This window comes from Podarcis raffonei, chromosome 8 (assembly GCF_027172205.1).
Source record: "Podarcis raffonei isolate rPodRaf1 chromosome 8, rPodRaf1.pri, whole genome shotgun sequence".
Classification (NCBI taxonomy): domain Eukaryota; kingdom Metazoa; phylum Chordata; class Lepidosauria; order Squamata; family Lacertidae; genus Podarcis; species Podarcis raffonei.
In genome coordinates, this window is record NC_070609.1 from 27,374,726 (window position 1) to 27,391,982 (window position 17,257).

Sequence of the window (17,257 nt, forward strand, 5' to 3'; positions counted from 1 at the left end):
TGAATTAAGGTTCTCTGTTGCCCTAGGAATTAAGGTTCTCTGTTGCCCTAGGACAACAGATCCGCTTAAAAAGAACAACTGGATCTTTTGTGGTTAGGAACGTCACAGGGAAATTTAATGAAAAGTATGGGATGAACTAATGATTAATGGGAAAATGTGTAAACATAGCATGCAAGTAAGTCAGGATAAATGCTCATTATTGCATAACCTCCCAATGATCAAATCGGAATAGTCTAATCACCATGTAAGCAAATCAGGATGTATACTAACAGGTCGCCTGGAAGGGCCCCAAAAGCTTGAAAATGGTAGTTTTATTTTACTGAATGTGTTCCTCTGTCACAAGCAAGCCAGCAGTAAATCACATCATGCAAGTTAGAGTTAACTCTTTATTACTAAAAGTATGATCTGCACAGACTAGGCGGGGTGTCAGGCCTAGTGAGCACAGCAGCTCATCCCTGGTAGGCCTGGCCCCCATTCTTCTTCTTTGGCGATTACTCGTAGCCAAGTAAGATTGTCTTCCATGACCACGGTCTTAACAGTGAGTCTGTAAGTGACTATAGAGGCCAATTCTGGATCCACACGTCCTTCCACAGTGGGGACATAGGTTTCCGGGTGGGAGTTGATCATGGTGAGGGTTTGCCAAATGTGCCTTCCTCTTAGCACATTTCTCCCTTTTGTCCTGAGTTCGAGCGTCTTCAAAGTCCATGACACCTTTGGTAAAGGCTGTTCTCCAATTGGAGCGCTCGCAGGCCAGTGTTTCCCAATTGTTGGTGTTTATACTACATTTTTTTTAGATTTGCCTTGAGAGTCTTTAAACCTCTTTTGCTGACCACCAGCATTACGCTTTCCATTTTTAAGTTCAGAATAGAATAGTTGCTTTGGAAGACGATAATCAGGCATCTAAACAACATGACCAGTCTAACAAAGTTGATGTTGAAGAATCATTGCTTTGCCACTGGTGAACTTTGCTTCTTCCAGTACACTGTCATTAGTTTGCCTGTCTTCCCAAGTGATGTGTAATTTTTTTCGGAGACACTGTTGATGGAATCTTTCAAGGAGTTGGAGATGGCATTTATAAGTGGTCCATGTTTCACAAGCATATAGTAAGGTTGGTAGTACAATAGCTTTGTAAATGAGCATTTTGGTTTCCCTGCGAATGTTCCCTCAAACACTGCGCTTCAGTCGGGAGAAAGCTGCACTCGCAGAGCTCAGGCAATACTGGATTTCGGCATCAATGTCAGCCCTTGTGGAAAGATAACTGCCCAGGTAGGAGAAGTGATCGACACTTTCCAACATTACACAATTGAATTGGATTTGTGGCACTGCAGAGCAGTTGTTTTGTGCTTGTTGGTGCTGCATTTTGGTTTTTTGAATGTTGAGCGATAGGCCAAGCTTTTCGTAAGCTTCTGCGGAGATGTTTAGGAGGGTTTGGAGGTCATTCTTTGAGTGTGCACACACCCTTAATAAACTACAGTTCCCAGGATTCTCCATGACTAAGAGTGCTTTAAATGTATAGTAAGGATGTGACCTCTGTTCATCCAAGCTGGGAAAGCTTTGTTGGAAGCAGAGTGTCCAACTGGGGTTTGCCCTCTATTGCCTGCTACTGCAAGCAGATGAAGGCCCACTTAGACACGATGTTTTCTGCATTTTTAGCCCTTGCATGGCTTAAAAAGAAACACATAGCTTGCGATGGGCCTGTAGAAACATCTCCTTTTTGTGTGGCTGGACTGTCACCTATTGTACATAGAGAAGCAACATTTGTTGCCGTGCCCATCACTGGCATGTGGCCCTTGGAAGGTTGCCCATGAAGGATTGTGGCCCTTGGGTTGGCAGAGACCCCCAGAGCTTGCTCAGGAGAGCTCCCCGGGCGCCTCTGGCCCCTTTCGGATTCCTTGCCTTGACTCCAGCTGGTACTCCTCAAAGCAGATGTGGCGTGGAGGGTGCGTCATTGTATATACCACAGAAGAACGTTCCTTCCTGTTGCTCACATGCGATAAGCAATTGCACCCTGCCTCCATTCTGCAACCCACAGCAGGAAGCCAGAGTGAAACGAACCCAGCGCCAACAGCCCCGCCGTCCTGCAGCCTGATTGATCCAGGAAAGTCCAGAAATTGTGCAAAAACAAGGCGGCTAATTAGCTGCACAAATAAGTCCCATGTCTAAAAATAACAAAATAATCTTGGGCCACTTTAAATAGAAAATGCTATTAAACAACAACAACAACAACAACTAGTTAAAAGACTATTAATAGTTTAATTCTATACTCACTTAGCTGGGCAAAAACCTTGTTAAATTCCAGGGGATTTATTTCAGGGTAGACATGGTAAAAGTTAATGTGTTAAATGCTATTTGTTCCTCTTTTAAGGAGCTGCTAGGGTCTTTAGTCATTTCTGTTTGCTTCAGCAGACTAAATCTTTGCTCCTCACCCCCCCCCATGTCAGACCCTTTTCTCAGAGCATGGCAACGGGGTGAGAGGTGACATGGCCCCTGTAATTTTGGGAGCACTTTTTGAGAGCGCTGGTGGCGGCAGCAAAAACTGTGTAGATCAGGGAGAGGGAGAGGCAGCAAAAGAAGTAGGAACAGCAGAAGGAAAGGAGTGCAATGTCTTGTGCCTAATCTACACATGGCGTGGCCATTGAAAGACTTATCCTCTGTCAATTGGTCTAATCCCCTATTAACAAGGGTTTGGAACTTCAAGCTTAGGGTCTGAATGCGGCCCTCCAGGCCTCTCCATTTGGCCCTCAGGACTTTCTACAAGCCACACCCCTCACAGACTCTGCTCTGTACTTTTTCTGCTTTAAAGCCTCCAATGTATTTTTGCATCGCTGGAATGTGTCCATCTGATGATGGCTGTTCCTTGTCTGGACAGAGGCTAGAGAGGGATGTGTGAGTGTGTTTAGGAATCAACGTCCTGGATAAAGGCGAAACTCAAATTCATTGCTCCGCTCACTTTTGCTTCTGATCCCACCCACTATTCACATGTGGCCCTCGGACGTTTGCCTATAAGGGAATGTGGCCCTCGGACTGAAAATTGTTCCCCATCCCTGGCATAAAAAGTTTTATTTTGGGTGGGGGGTGATCTGTGGATCTCCAGATAATTGCTGGATAATTTATTGGCCATGCTGGCTGGGGCTGATGGGAGCTTGAGTCAAAAAACATCTGGAGGGCCACAGGTGAGCAAACCCTGTTCCAATGTGCAGAAGAGATATTCCTCTTTGGTGGTTGGAAGGAAACTTGGCGGGAGTAAAATCTCCCAAGTCTAATAATGGTGCAGTCCTCACAGCCTGCCAAATCGGAAGACAGTCCCTGCATCAGAGTCCCTGGGGACAGAGAGAGATGAATGAAGGGACCTTGATTTTTGAGCAGGCTTTATCAGTACCCCCAATAGCTGAGTCCATCGTCCTCTACTCACCCGCTGTGCAAAGGTCCAGCCAGACAGCCCAAAGCGAGGTTAAATGTATGCCATGTTTAAATAGCTGATAAAAATCCTTTGTGGTTGCTTGACCCTGTCTGGGCTGGATGCCTGACAGAGAGACAGGCCAAGACATGTGGGGGCCTGAGAGGGGGGAAGCCAAAATACCCCGCCTCAAACTGTGCATCCTGAATGCACTGCTTTTTAATGGGGCACAGACCTTCAATTCTAATTCCTGTTAGGGTTAGTCCTAGGGATACCCTATGGTAGGGTCTGTCTGAGCCCTAGTCTACCCTGTGGTAGAGCCTGCAGACAGTCCCAGGTTCAATCCCTGGTACCAGAGAACCAGTGGTGGTGCAATGGCTAGAGCATTGGATCAGGACCTGAGAGACCAGAATTCAAATCTCTACTCAGCCATGAAGCTTACTGGGTAACTTCCGTGCCGGATTCCCAAATACACAGAGTGGGCCCCATGCCTTTTAGGGCCCCCACAACAATGAATCAAAATAATAAAATTCATTTATTAAAATTGTTGGTTGGTAAAATAAGAAAACATATTAGGAAATAATTTGCGAGCCCTGAGATTTTGACTGCCTAGGGGCCTCTGCAGGGTTTAATCTGGCCCTGGGTAACTTCTGGCCAGTTACTGCCTCTCAACCTAACCTTCCTCACAGGGTTGTTGTGAGGATTAAATGAGGATGGGGAGAACCATGGAAACTCCTTAGAGAAAAAGGCGAGATAGAAACGCAGTAAATAAATAAATCTCCAGGTATACCTGACTGAACTAGGTAGGCGAATGGTCAGACTTTGTATTGAAAGCATCTTCCAAGTGGCTACAATTCTCTCTTCCTGGCAAAGGAGGACCTCTGCTGTCCTGCTCTTAAAAACACTTGCGTCGAAGATGGAATTATCTTCCCATATGCAGGCCTGTTGGATCCACTAAGGTTGTCACAGGGAGCTTTTTCCATGGCTGCCCCTGTGGTTTGGAACACCCCTTCCGCCTTCTTCTCTTTAAGCCATTAGGAGTATGAGATCCCTGGGCTGAAACTTATTTCTGAGCAGAGAGGATTTTGCTGCAAGTTCCCCTGTGGAAGTGTGCCTATTCCCACCCTCAGGTACGTAAGAGCAAAGTGGACTTTTCAAACCTGCAAGCTAGAGGAGCAGAGAGGTTGGTGTGTGCAGGGAAGCCAGGAGGGAAAAGGAAAATGTGGATACCTGTGACTCACTGTGCCCAGGGGCAGGGCTGGCCATGCCTGCTCTAACCATCCCCACTGCAAGAACTGCAGAGATCCCAGGGAAGGGCTGTAACTCTGTGGTAGAACATCTGTTTTGTATGCAGAAGGGCCCAGGTTCAATTCCAGATAAGGCTGGGAATGTCCCCACTTTGAAATCATGGAGCGCTGTCAGCATCAATCAAGAGTCAAAGAGGGGGAGCTGGGCCCAGCCTGCAGGCCATTTGGGCAGGTGGATGCGGCTGCTCATCTGTCAATTGCCTGATATCATCAGGCCATTAGGTAAAGTGTTTTGCTTGCCCTGGGCAATCTGAAATCAAGCCACACAGGCAAAGGTTTAGAGGTTTGGCAAATTCCACTTTTGGCAGGGAGCTCCATTTTTACCCGTCCCACAGCTGATGTCATATACGACAGCAGGTGCAGGACAGAGTGGCTTGGGGAAAACAGTCCTGCGGGCGAAATTAAGATGCCTAAAATGCATTTGGAAGCTCCCCATCACTGGGCGTAGACCATGCTGACTCAAATGGATCAACCGGCTGATTCAGTACAGGGCAGCTTCCTATGGAGGACTAGAGATCAGAAAATGGCTGCCAAGGAGTGATGCTCTTCAGTTTCGCTGGATAACAGGCAGTGCTGTTCCCAGGATTAGCACTGCCTGGCAAGGCATCCTGAGTAACCTGCTTGGAGCGCTGGCGGAGGAACGGGAGTGCAGAGGGAGTGGACCGCCCTCAGCATCACTATTCCAGTAGGGTGCCATTGTCCGGACACAAGCTGCGCACCCCCCACACTGGGCGCCAAGCCCCCACAGGCAGTGCACCATGCCCCCAGAACGCGCGCCATGCCCCTGAAAGTGGCATGCCCTCATGGGGGCGCCAGCTACGCCCCTGCCTGCTCGCCGCTCCCGGTAGCAGAGCATGCAGCTTCGCCACTGGCTAGGAGAGAGGGGAGATAAAATTGAGGAGTCTCACAAGCTGCTTCTTTTTCCCTGTTCAAAGTCCGTTTATCTACATTAAGTAAAGGTCACTGGAAGTCTTTCCAGTGGAAAATAACAAAAATACACAGTAGTTAGACTTCAGTAACATACCAGTACTATTACGTCAGTTGGCCTTCAGCTCAAGAAACAGCTAATTATTTCACCCAATTTATCGCAAAGACTCTCTTAGCAGCTTTGGCTAAGAACACTCTCCTGTAAGTTCTGAGACAGCTGTTCCCCAACTTTTTTCTCCATGGAACACTTGAAAATTGCTAAGGGCCTTGAGGGTCAGTTAATGACTTTCCTGTTGTAATGGGATGTGTTAGATGCTGTATGATTTTTCATTTTATTTTCATTGCTTCCAATAGTTCATTTATTGTGTTTTATTAAAATTTAAATTGTATTTTTGCGGATGCCACAGATAATAATAATAATAATAATAATAATAATAATAATAATAATAATGGTGTGTGCCAATCTGAACCTCTTCTGTGGTTTGTGGGAGTTGGTCCCTATGGTTGAAATACAGAAAATTAATCAACTTGAGTAGTGCAACTCAAATTGGGTCTAATGTCGCTTCTGGGGCCCCCACAGGATCAGGGGCTCTGTGTTGTAAACAAAATCTGCCCTTTTTCCCTTATTGGGTATCCAAGAGCCCATATAGAGTCCTTAAGTGGGTTCTTTATCGGTTGGAGAAAATAACAGAGGCCAACCAGAGAATATTGAGAAGCAAAGCCGCTAGTAAGCCTGATCTTTATTATAGCTGTTGCAACAGGGTGCTCCCCTCACACGCAGGAGGACCCAGAACAAAGGTGTGCCTGCCCTTATATAGACATTTTAAATTCCCTGCCCTGGAGCTCAAGACCACCCCTCCATACATCATACATACATCACAGAAGGGGTGTAACCCAAGACCACCCCCACAAACATCATACCTACATCACAGAAAAGGTGGTCTACAACAGAAATTTGAATGTTGTTTTCCTGTCTGCCAGGTTATCTGATAATGCCTTATCTGATTGCCTTTCCTGGTAGTCTGGCCATTCCTTTGAGATGGTGATTACCAAATTCCTGAGACAATGGGGAGGTTCCCTTACCCCCTCCCTCCTTGCAGAGAAAACATTTGGTCAGTTTGGGAGCCAAAATGGTTTCAGCACGGTCTTCCTGTGCTGTTCCAGACGTGGTTTATATATTTATGTACATGTTTGCTTGGTACTGTAATAGAATTTTAAGGACATATATATATATATATATATATATATATATATATATATATAATAAATGTTCATAAATGTACCAATGTTTGGAGCAGCACAGGAAGACCTCATGAAACCATTTTGACTCCTTGAAACCATTTTGACTCCGAATATCAGTCTCTGTAAGGTCAGCCAGGCTTTCCTGACCTCTTTTCTTGGAAAATGCCCCCCGCCTTCGTTTCAGTCTCTTTCAGTCCCCCCCTCTTACTTCTGTGCCTTAACAGGTAAATTTACTCCCAAGTAAGCTTCCTTTCATGAGGAAACTGCAAGGGGGGGGAGAGTGTTTGCTAGGAACTCCTTTTGGTGTGGAAGGTACTCTTACCCCTTTTCACTTTCTGTGTGTGCTTGTTTGAACCCTTAAGTTACTCCTATATAGTAGGCTTACCCTTACGATGCAAGTTCAGGAAATTGTTCACTCTTTATTTTATAACTCTTCTCTAGAAACTTTGCCCAATCTGGGTAGTTTAAGAAAGTAAATTCCCTCTTAAAACTGTTTATCTTAAGGTTTGTTAAAGGCTTCTATATGAAGTTGGTACTTTAATCTTCCCCTTCCTTCTTTTTCCCTTTAGTACATATGTGTGTTTGCATGATAGGGCATTTCCCAGTTGTGCGTCTGTACTTACATGCATGTGTCTCTCTGATAGTACAAATCTTGCTGTGAACCCTGTATTTTAGACGGTTGGACTAGGCGACCCTGGGGTCCCTTCCAACTCTGCCAATTTATGGCTACGTGGAAGGCAATGTATCTGCAAGCATTGGAGGGTAATTCTTAAGTTCTGGTGTATGGTGATGGGTTGAAATTCAGCCCAGCTTTGCTTTTTGGTACAGAAAGATGGAAAGATTGGTTTTTAGAGTTTAGAATAGATAGTTTTAAAGGGTGAGAGGTGGAAGCCGTGATGTTTTTGAAGCAGAACTGGTGATATCAAGCATCTGAGTGATTATCTAACAGTTTTGACATTTATTACCTATCTAAGACCTTAAAATTCTTATAACATCTAAAGCTTAAGCTTCATTAGTTTCATAGTAGATCTACCCGTTTCTCATCCCAGACTTTGTGTTCTTTTAGGCTTCAGGAAAAGCTGTAGCTATGGGGGGGTGGTGGCTTCTAGCCAGTTTTTTTTGCCCTGGGTGACGCCTCCAGAGGGGCCCCACTGAGGCTCCCAGCCTGTATATGTGTGTACGCAAATGTGCACAGAGGGGGTGCGAAACTGGCTTTTTGACCTGCGTGACATAAAGCCTCATTTTGACCCTGCTTCAAGATCTGGTATACCCTTCCCCTCCCTTTCTTACTCACTCTAGGCTTTTGCTAGGGAGACTTCTACCCTTTAGATCAAGAAGCGTATGCTCTGTGATTTGCTGCCCGCTTCTGTTTGTCCAGTAAAGGTAAAGGTAAAGGTACCCCTGCCAGACTCTAGGGTTGTGCACTCATCTCACTCTATAGGCCGGGAGCCAGCGCTGTCCGCAGACACTTCCGGGTCACGTGGCCAGCGTGACAAGCTGCATCTGGCGAGCCAGCGCAGCACACGGAAACGCCGTTTACCTTCCCGCTGGTAAGTGGTCCCTATTTATCTACTTGCACCCGGGGGTGCTTTCGAACTGCTAGGTTGGCAGGCGCTGGGACCGAACGACGGGAGCGCACCCCGCCATGGGGATTCGAACCGCCGACCATGCGATCGGCAAGTCCTAGGTGCTGAGGTTTTACCCACAGCGCCACCCGCGTCCCCTCTGTTTGTCCAGTAGAAAGATCCTAAACTTCTTGGGAGTGTTCTATCTTTTGTGATGGCTTTGGCTAAACAAATAAATAGTATTTGCCTTGGGTGGGTGCCTAGGCCCTAGGGAGACACGTGGGTAGTGGACACACATGTGGATTAAAATGTACACCTTGAGACGATGACCCGCCCTTAGAAACAGATAAAACAAATTCCAGTCAGAGGAATAGGGTGGCTCCTGGAAACATACCTCATACATCTAAGGACAGGGTAAATGGGTGTGTCTTCAGCAGTCACTGAAAGCTGTAAAGCACCTCTGTGGGGAAGGAATTCCACAACTTTACAGATAGTGAAGAAAGAAGCTCTCAGTCCATGGATGCTCCAGGGACCAGCTTGGGAGCTCCTGTTCTAAGAGCATAAGACAAGCCCTGCTGGATCAGACCAGAGGACCCATTTAGTCCAGCATCCCCCCACTGGCCAACCAGATGTCCAGGGGAAGCCCTACAAGCAAGGACATGAGGGCAGCATGGCTCTCCTCACTTATGTTCCCCAGGAACTGGGACCCGGAGGCATATCCTGCCCCAATACAGAATGTAATATATACCCATTGTGACTGGTAGCCTTTGGTAGTATTTAAAAAAGGTAAAGGGGCCCCTGAGCATTAGGTCCAGTCGTGACAGACTCTGGGGTTGTGGCGCTCATCTCGCTTTACTGGCCGAGGGAGCCGGTGTACAGCTTCCCGGTCATGTGGCCAGCATGACTAAGCCGCTTCTGGCGAACCAGAGCAGCGCACAGAAACGCCGTTTTCCTTCCTGCTGGAATGGTACCCATTTATCTACTTGCACTTATCCTCCATGAATTTGTCTTAATTCCCCTTAGAGTCACCTAGGTTGATGGTTGCTGTCTCTACATCTTTTAACTTTGTGCTGCTATGCACTTCCTTCTCTGTCCTGTGTGAAATGTGGTAAAATATAATCAAAACCTATGTTAAAATATGCAGGAAATAAAATCCGCAGCACAGACAAAAATATAAATACTGGTGTCATACATCATGAAAAGTAAAGCTTGTTTGATAAAGAATGTATGCTTTTGTGTTTTTTCAAAGCAGCCTTTGGTGGTGCTTCCTGAAACCTGTGCAGTACCTAACAGAATCTCCTTTGAATTTCTGCCCCCACAGTCTAGGGTTAAGACTGTGGCCAAATGTGGGTTTCCTGTCTTCATGTTCTCCCAGCTGATGATGATGATGATGATAATAATAAATTTATTATTTATACCCAGCCCATCTGTCTGGGTTTCCTCAGCCACTCTGGGCGGCTTCCAACAAAATATTGAAATACTGAAATAATGATTTCAGTTGTTTTGCCTCAGTCTGTTGTGTACACTGGTACAGACTACACTCGTCAAAGGCTACATGTGAATAACATAGGAGTGTACAGCTCAGCTATTTGTGTACACAGGCTGTACACTCATTGACTGTCATGTGTGGGCCTAATGCAGGGAGATTGCCCCAGTATGGATTGTGGATTCTGTACCCCTCCCCCTTGCTCCACCTTCTGAATCAACACGTCTGCTTTGACTTTTTAATTTGTTTATTGCATTTATATCCCAACAGCCCCGTGAAGTAGGTTAGGCTGAGAGGTAGTGACTGACTCAAGTTCACCTGGTGAGCTTCATCGCTGAGTGGGGGGTTTGAACTTTGGTCTCTCAGTTCCTAATCTGACACACTCACAACTACACCACACTGGCTCTTTGTGGGATTACTTTTGAAACTGAACTACACAGCCACTTTCGTATTTGGTGTGTGTCTGTCCAGATCTCTGGCACAATGAGAGTTGTCTTGGACCCCTGGGAGTAATCTCCGCGGTTATAGCTGTTAAAACTGTTGCATCCGTTGGCCTGGGCTTACTTGCAAAGTAAATAGGCAGCGGGTGGGGCTGTGTGTGTGTTGGCGAGAGTGTGCGGAGGGATGCGGGGATAGAGACGACTAGCTCGGAATGTCGCAAAACATTCACAAAGACCGGCTGGGCGCAGCTGCGAGAGCGAGCGAGAAAGGGGCGTGGCAAGGCGGCGGGAAGAGGCTAGTGGGCGGGGCAAGGTTCCTGCTTCCCCTGCTATTGGGCATTTCCTAGGGCGACGGGCGGGGCTTGAGACGCGGGAACGTTGAATTCTGGGAATCGCTTTGCAACAGGGCAAGTCTGGGCTGAAGCGCAAAGTCTCCTGGTGGGATAGGCTCTTGTTGGCGCTTCCTCGGATGCAGGTAATGCTCTTGCAAATGCAAGGTGGGCGAAGGGAGGGAGGCAGGGCGGTGTGGTGCTTCCGAGACGCAGATTGCAACCCCGCCCTCACTGAAAAACCTGGGCCGCTCCTTCTCTCTCAGCCTCCCCGGGACGAAATGGCGAGGAGAGAATTTTGTGCATGCTGTTCTGAGCTCCTTGGAGGAAGGGTGGGAATTTTATTCTTTTTTTTTTTAAAAAAAGGTTGCAAGTAGGACCACCGTCAAAACGTTGCCTGCCACCCTCTCTACGAGGAAGCATTCAGTGCTCACTGAGCATGCTCAGTTCTCCTGAGATAGTTTGGTCTTCCTACCCTCCCTCTCACCCTCAGCTGTTTGTGTGTGCAAAACTCTGGGTTTCCCTCAGCCTGCTGAGACCTCCGTCTTGTTGCTTACATCCCACCTTTTCTTCAAGGAGCTCCATGTGGTGTATGGGGCTCTCCGTCGCCCCAGTTTATCTTTACACCTCCGTGGGATAGGTCTAGGCTAAGAGGCTCAAGTGAGCTCCATGGCTGAGTGGGGAATAGGTCTCAGGCCAACCCCCTTCCCACTACACCACGGGGGCTTCACTGAATGTGCATGGCAACGTAAGAGTCAGTGCTTGGGGAACTGAGTTTGCTGTTAGAGAATCCTTTCCCTTCCTTCAAAGGTGGGAGGCTGTAAAAAATATAAAACCAATTAAAGGTTTTTTAAAAAGATTTGGCAGTCGATAGCAACTGACAGAGGTAGTGGGGAGGTCTGCAGCATTTTGGGGCTGGGGGTGGCTGCTGTGGAATTTACATTTCCCTGATCCAGCAGGCACTCAGGTTCTTTAAGTAGCTGAATAGGGAGACACGAGTTTTAAATTGCCACTTAGCCATGAAGCTTGGTGGGGGACCATGGGCTAGTCATATTCTTGGCTTAACCTACCTGGCTGGGTTCATATGAGGATAAAAGAGGGAGGGCTGAGCTCCTGGGAAGTTTGCTTTCCCACATTCATTGTTAGACGCAGAATAGTTTACCATGAAGGTTGCATCCAACCAACCACTGAGATGGGTGTGGAAGCAGATGGTATCAACGTGTTGAAACAATAATATAGGCTGGCCTTATCCCTTGCCTATTTCAGCCCTGAAGCTATTGGGGCAGGGCTGCATTCCTCTGCAGCCACAGAGACTGGTTTAACTTAGTATGCATGCCTCTCCTCTCTTCTTAGATTGCAGAAAGCCTTGCATCATCTGAACACAGAAGACAAACTGCTCATGAAACAGAAGGCCAAAAGCCCAGCACAGAAGCAGCCTGAGTCTTGTGGTGTCTGGCTGGATACATCAGCCCTTAAAAAACGCAAAATACAGGTAACGGAGGAACAAGTCTGAAAATATGTTTTTATAACTCCACATTGTAAGGTGCCAGATCTGCATATGGTGGAGAATTTTTTTGTCATCCCTGGGTGCCAGCTGATAATTTTAAGACTACTTGGTGAGTTTGTGGTTGGTGCATACTTGGGACATCACTTAATATTGGGAAATGTGCAGTGAGATAGGTAGACACCATGCAGGCTGTCTGGCCTGAGGGCCTGCCCAAACCTGGAACAAACACTGTCCTGGAGGAGGGCCATGACTGGTTGGAAGGACCCCTAAATCAGTGCTGCAACACTTTGTCACAGGGCCCACGTGCAAGTCCTGTTCCCATGGAATTAACATTTATGGGAATAAATCAGTTCTGAACAATAAGGAAGAGAACGTAAGAACCCTGCAGGATCAGGCCAAAGGCTCATCTAGCCCAGCACTTTTGTTTTCATGGTTGCTTGTAGGCAGAACTTGAGTGTGACAGCAACACTCCCCACCTGTAACTCCCAACAACTGCTATTCAAAGGGATGAATTCCTGCATGGTGATGAATTCTGACACAGAATTTCTGCTTTCCCACCCAGAGCTTCATGGCTAAGCCAGTATTAAGAACACTGAACCAACTTTCGCATTGTCCTCTTCCAACAAAAGCACCTCTTCAATGCACCAAGCAAACCACCATTTCCACCTTCTTCAGTACACAACAAGCAGGTATGTTGGTGTTTTTTTGTGTTCTAGCTGAGGGCAAAAGCCGGAAGATGTCATGGGAGGAAGCTGGGCAACTGGAACTTGGGATTCTGGATGTGATGCTCAAAATACTCAAGGTCAGGGCTAGGGAACTTGTGCCGCCCCTACAAAGGTTTCTGGATTACAATTCCCAACATCCCTGACCCTTGCCTCCTGGCTTGGGCTGGTGGGGACTGGGAATCCAGCAACATCTGCAGGGATGTGGGTTTCCTAGTCTGGCTCCAGCCTCTTCCAGATCAGTCTGCAGCCCTATTCATGTCTAGAGTAAGGTGCAGAGCTGCACTCCGAGCACTGCCTCTGACATCATGTTTCTTCTCTCCCTGCAAATAACCCTGTTGCATGCGGTGGTGTGAGCAGAAAAGCTCAAAGCAGGAGCTCCCACTCATGAGTAGCAGGTACATGCTATCAGGACAAATATTCAAGTGCCCCAGTTGGGCAGAGCCCCTACTTGTGAGCAGGGGTTTGTGCATGGGGATTTCTGATTCCACAACCATATGCAATGATTATTTTGTGGGCAGACAACAGGGCTTAAAGCATTCATTGTTCTACACCAGGGAGCCTTTTTCAGTCCAAGTGCCTCATTGGACTTTTCAAGGGCCACATGCCAGGGGTGGGAGGAGCCAGAGGTAAAGTGGGCTGGTCAATGATATCTTTGTGCAGTAGGCTAGTTTCTGCATGCATCCCTCTCAGTTCTTCATCCAGGTAAGCAAGAGGCATTAAGAGTTCAAGGGTGCATTTCGGCCAAGCAGGAACCTGGGTGCAAAGCAGGGCCACGGAGACGCAAGTCCCGGGCAGAGTTCTGAGGATCTGATACGAGTGTTTTCCCTTACTGTACCTGCTTGCACCCTATACATAAGCAACGTGTCAGTGGGGCTTCTGCTGCACTTGGCTCCATATGCCGAAAACAAATGGAAGCACCTCTGTTTACAGTATTGGATTTGTCAAGAAGCAGAGCACTGGGTGTTCAGCTGAATGGGTGCCTTCTGTTTTTATAGCAAATTAGGTTAGATCCCCTATTTAAATTTTAACCAAACAAATCTCTAAAATTTTGGTGTGATTTTTACTCATGTGAGTGAAAATGTATAGGCTGGAACTGCAGTCAAATACACCAAGGCAGGACTTTGTGAGGAGAGACCTGATCCAGCTGCGTGTCTGGCCTCTGGTCAGGTACACAGCAATAGTGCCAAGCATCTTGGCACAGGGAGCACAGTGACCAAATCCAATCTCATTCATTTTTATGCACGACTGATTGTGAAATATCTGATTAGTGCTCTGTACCTGTATGCCTGGTGGATAGATATGGGCACGCATGTCCTAGCTGGATTGGCACATATAAGTGGTATGCAAGCCATGCTACTTTTGACTAAATATTTAACTCTTCAGATGTGCTGTCCTGTGAAGGGAAAAGTACTCTTTTCCAACATGCTTGTACCATTCCTTAAATGTAGACCACCTCTCCATTACTATACTGAGACTGCTATCATCGTGTTTTATTTTGTGGGGTTTGGAGACTTCTCTGTGTTCTGTTCAGAAACTTGTATTGCTGTGCAACCACAAAACTCTTTCTCGTGGAGTGGAAAGCTTAAACTTGCCTTTGTCACCCTGCTGCCATGTTGGCTGGGGCTGATGGGACTTGAAATACAAAAGCATCTGCAGGGCACCAGCATGGTGAAGGCTGGTCAAAATGCTTAAGGTGCAGTAGTTTGCACATTATCCCAACAGCAATGAAAAGGAAAGTATAGGGTTTAATAACTTGCACAACATTTGCAATGCTTTCTGTAAGAGGATTTATTATTTCACACTTCCATTGCACCTTGCATTGTGTAAACACTATACAAAACCACACAATGTCCTTTAAAAAGCTTTGCTTCTCCATTGTCTGCAAACAAGGGTGCGGAGAGGAGGTAGCAACTGCCCACTCTACATCAAATTTAGAATCACTTGAAATATCCTATGAGGAACCAGAGGCAGATGGGAAAAGGTAATTGAGAAGAGCAGCAAAAAGTGACCCTACTTTGCTTTCACTTCACTTTTCTCAAAAAGGACAGACCAGCTGTTTTGTTGATTGCATTCTCCATGAAAAGGGTATGACGGGAATGCTGCAGAGATCTGGGAGGAAATAAGAGTGTGGTCTGCTGGCATCAGTCTGAGGATTAACTTGCCAGGCAGCAACAATGGTGCAGCACAAACTTCTTGGTGTTCCTTGAACAGTCCTCCTTTTAGGCAGAATATTGATCAGACCTATTGCCCTCATATTGCAGGAAGGTGGGTGGGTAAAGGCAGAATAGTGACTTGCTTAGGGCCAGTGGAGTGAGTCAACTTTTTAAATCCGGCATAGGCAAACTTGGCCCTCCAGATGTTTTGGGACAACTCCCACCATCCCTAGCTAACAAGCCTAGTGGTCAGGGATGATGGGAGTTGTAGTCCCAAAACACCTGGAGGGCCAAGTTTGCCTATGCCTGATTTAAATAGGGAAAATCTTGCTTGCACTCATGGCCATCCAGCAACACCAGAAATCTCCTGCCCTTTTAATTTAAAGTAACTTAAAATCTACTGAAACATAGACCTTGCATGCAACGATCCTTCATTTCCAGGATACAAATATGCAAAAAGGGGGAGCCTATAACACTTCTAATGTTTCTTCTATCTGTTATCAACAGTGGTGTTGGGTTTTTTGGGGGGGGAGGCTAAGGCACACTTTTTCTGAAAAGCTGCAGTACCTTTTGCTTATATACCCATCCACTCGCATGTGTCGGAGTCCATGTGCAAGTTGTTTGCATAAGTCACAGTTCTGGGCCTCCCCCCACAACTGGTAGCAGAAACCCATGACAAAGAAAGGTGCCCATGTGGATTCCTCTGGGGTGGGTAGTTCTTCTGAGTCTTTGAAGCAATAGTGATTCCAGAGGGGACTGGTAGTTTTGTAGTGTTACTAACCTGTCCAGGGGCAAGGGCTGAGCAGTTTGTCATGGAAGCAATTATGTGATACCTATTTTTTTTAAAAATTGCCCATGGAAGGCTGCTGATTTGTATTTGCCATTCCAGCATCATACTAAGTTTTTGTACAGGCTGTGTGTTTGATCTGTCTGGTTATATTCAGATTCAGCTTGGGGTTGTTTTTTTGCAGAGGAAAAGAAAACCAATCCAAACAGAAGGCTGGCTGTTGCATCAAACCGTGCCTCCAAGGTGAACAACCCCGAACTGTTTAGGAGCGGAAAAACCATGTTGCCAGCGGACATGCTTCAGGAAGGAGGAGGATGGACCCAACAAACACCAGGTTTACACATTTCTCCTTGCAATTCTACCCCTCCTGAAGCCCAGACTACCACTTGCATCCTCCCAACTGAAAGAAGAGACTCTGCTACAGAGAGAAGAGATCCTCAGTTATTAAACTTCATTCAGCAGCTAGAGGAGAAAAGGGATCCTGATCACAGAACTCTTTCTGATTTGGCTTTGAGAGAGAAAAATAGTGGTTGGGAAAGAGAAAAACATACCACCTTGTTTCCTCAAAGCAGCCAAAGCCTGACAGTTACAAGGAAGGACACCAAGACTCAGAGAAGACACAGGTGCCCACCCTCTTGTTATAGCTCCTTCATGCAGTCCTGTGACTCTGAGAACATAAATCCTCAGCTAGAGAAGAGTACAATGGAAGTGACGCCTCTGAAGAGTATCAATCAATCTGTTGCTGGGCTCTGTTTGAAAATCAACAAGGCCACCTGCAATTGTGATAAAGGGATTGAGGACAGCCAGGTAGGCCTGCCAATGTTTACGCAGGACTCTGAGGGTCACAAAGTCATTTCTCACCTCTTTGTTCAAGGGAGAGGCAAAACATCTTTACAAAAGAAGCTTCTTGGTGATGAAAGCAACTCTATAATGAGCCCATCCTACCACGCCTGCTACTCTGCAGAGAGTTGGAGCCACCTATCCCCAGGCGGGAGCGTGTCTGTTCTAACAGACAGTAGTGAGAAGTCATGTTATGACTTGTTATTCACCGAGGATTCAGAAGGCAATAGAGTCATTAAACACTAACTCATAATTGCTCAGTGAGAGAGAAATGCCTCTAATGCAGACTTTCAAAACAAACTGATGCAGACCTTAGGTGTATATATGTAGCGTTCATACATTCTGCATGCCGGTTTCTTTATAACTTGTACATTGCCTAATAAAGAAAGGATATCATATGGAGTATTGTTAATGGTTCCTGAAGCTACAATTGGAAAAAATATGCAGCTGTGTCAGGAAGAAAACCCGGATTACATTCTAAACAAGCAGGGGCTTCATGTGCTCTATTAGGTCATTTTTGTCTTAAGCAAGAAGACTGTTGCTTTGTGGGAT

The 17,257-nt window shown here is 46.5% G+C and overlaps 1 protein-coding gene across 2 annotated transcripts; it reads left to right on the plus strand.

The window, feature by feature from the left end:
• Positions 1-1,194: 1,194 nt before the first annotated feature.
• AUNIP (aurora kinase A and ninein interacting protein) lies at positions 1,195-17,101 on the plus strand. Of its 2 annotated transcripts, none has more exons than XM_053398729.1 (4): positions 1,195-1,266; positions 12,047-12,185; positions 12,763-12,889; positions 16,050-17,101. In XM_053398729.1, the coding sequence occupies exons 2-4, from the start codon at positions 12,093-12,095 to the stop codon at positions 16,949-16,951; spliced, it is 1,122 nt and encodes a 373-aa protein (XP_053254704.1). In that variant the 5' UTR covers positions 1,195-1,266; positions 12,047-12,092; the 3' UTR covers positions 16,952-17,101. The 2 variants fall into 2 exon arrangements, with proteins under 2 accessions (XP_053254704.1, XP_053254703.1); XM_053398728.1 differs by lacking the exon at positions 1,195-1,266 and adding an exon at positions 10,732-10,839.
• The last annotated feature ends 156 nt before the right edge of the window (positions 17,102-17,257 follow it).

Coding starts and splice junctions, on each gene's coding strand:
- AUNIP (XM_053398729.1), top strand. CDS start 12,093: ATGAAACAGAAGGCCAAAAGCCCAGCACAGAAGCAGCCTGAGTCTTGT. Junction 12,186..12,762: donor TTAAAAAACGCAAAATACAG/GTAACGGAGGAA, acceptor TTTCCCACCCAG/AGCTTCATGGCTAAGCCAGT. Junction 12,890..16,049: donor CTTCAGTACACAACAAGCAG/GTATGTTGGTGT, acceptor GTTTTTTTGCAG/AGGAAAAGAAAACCAATCCA.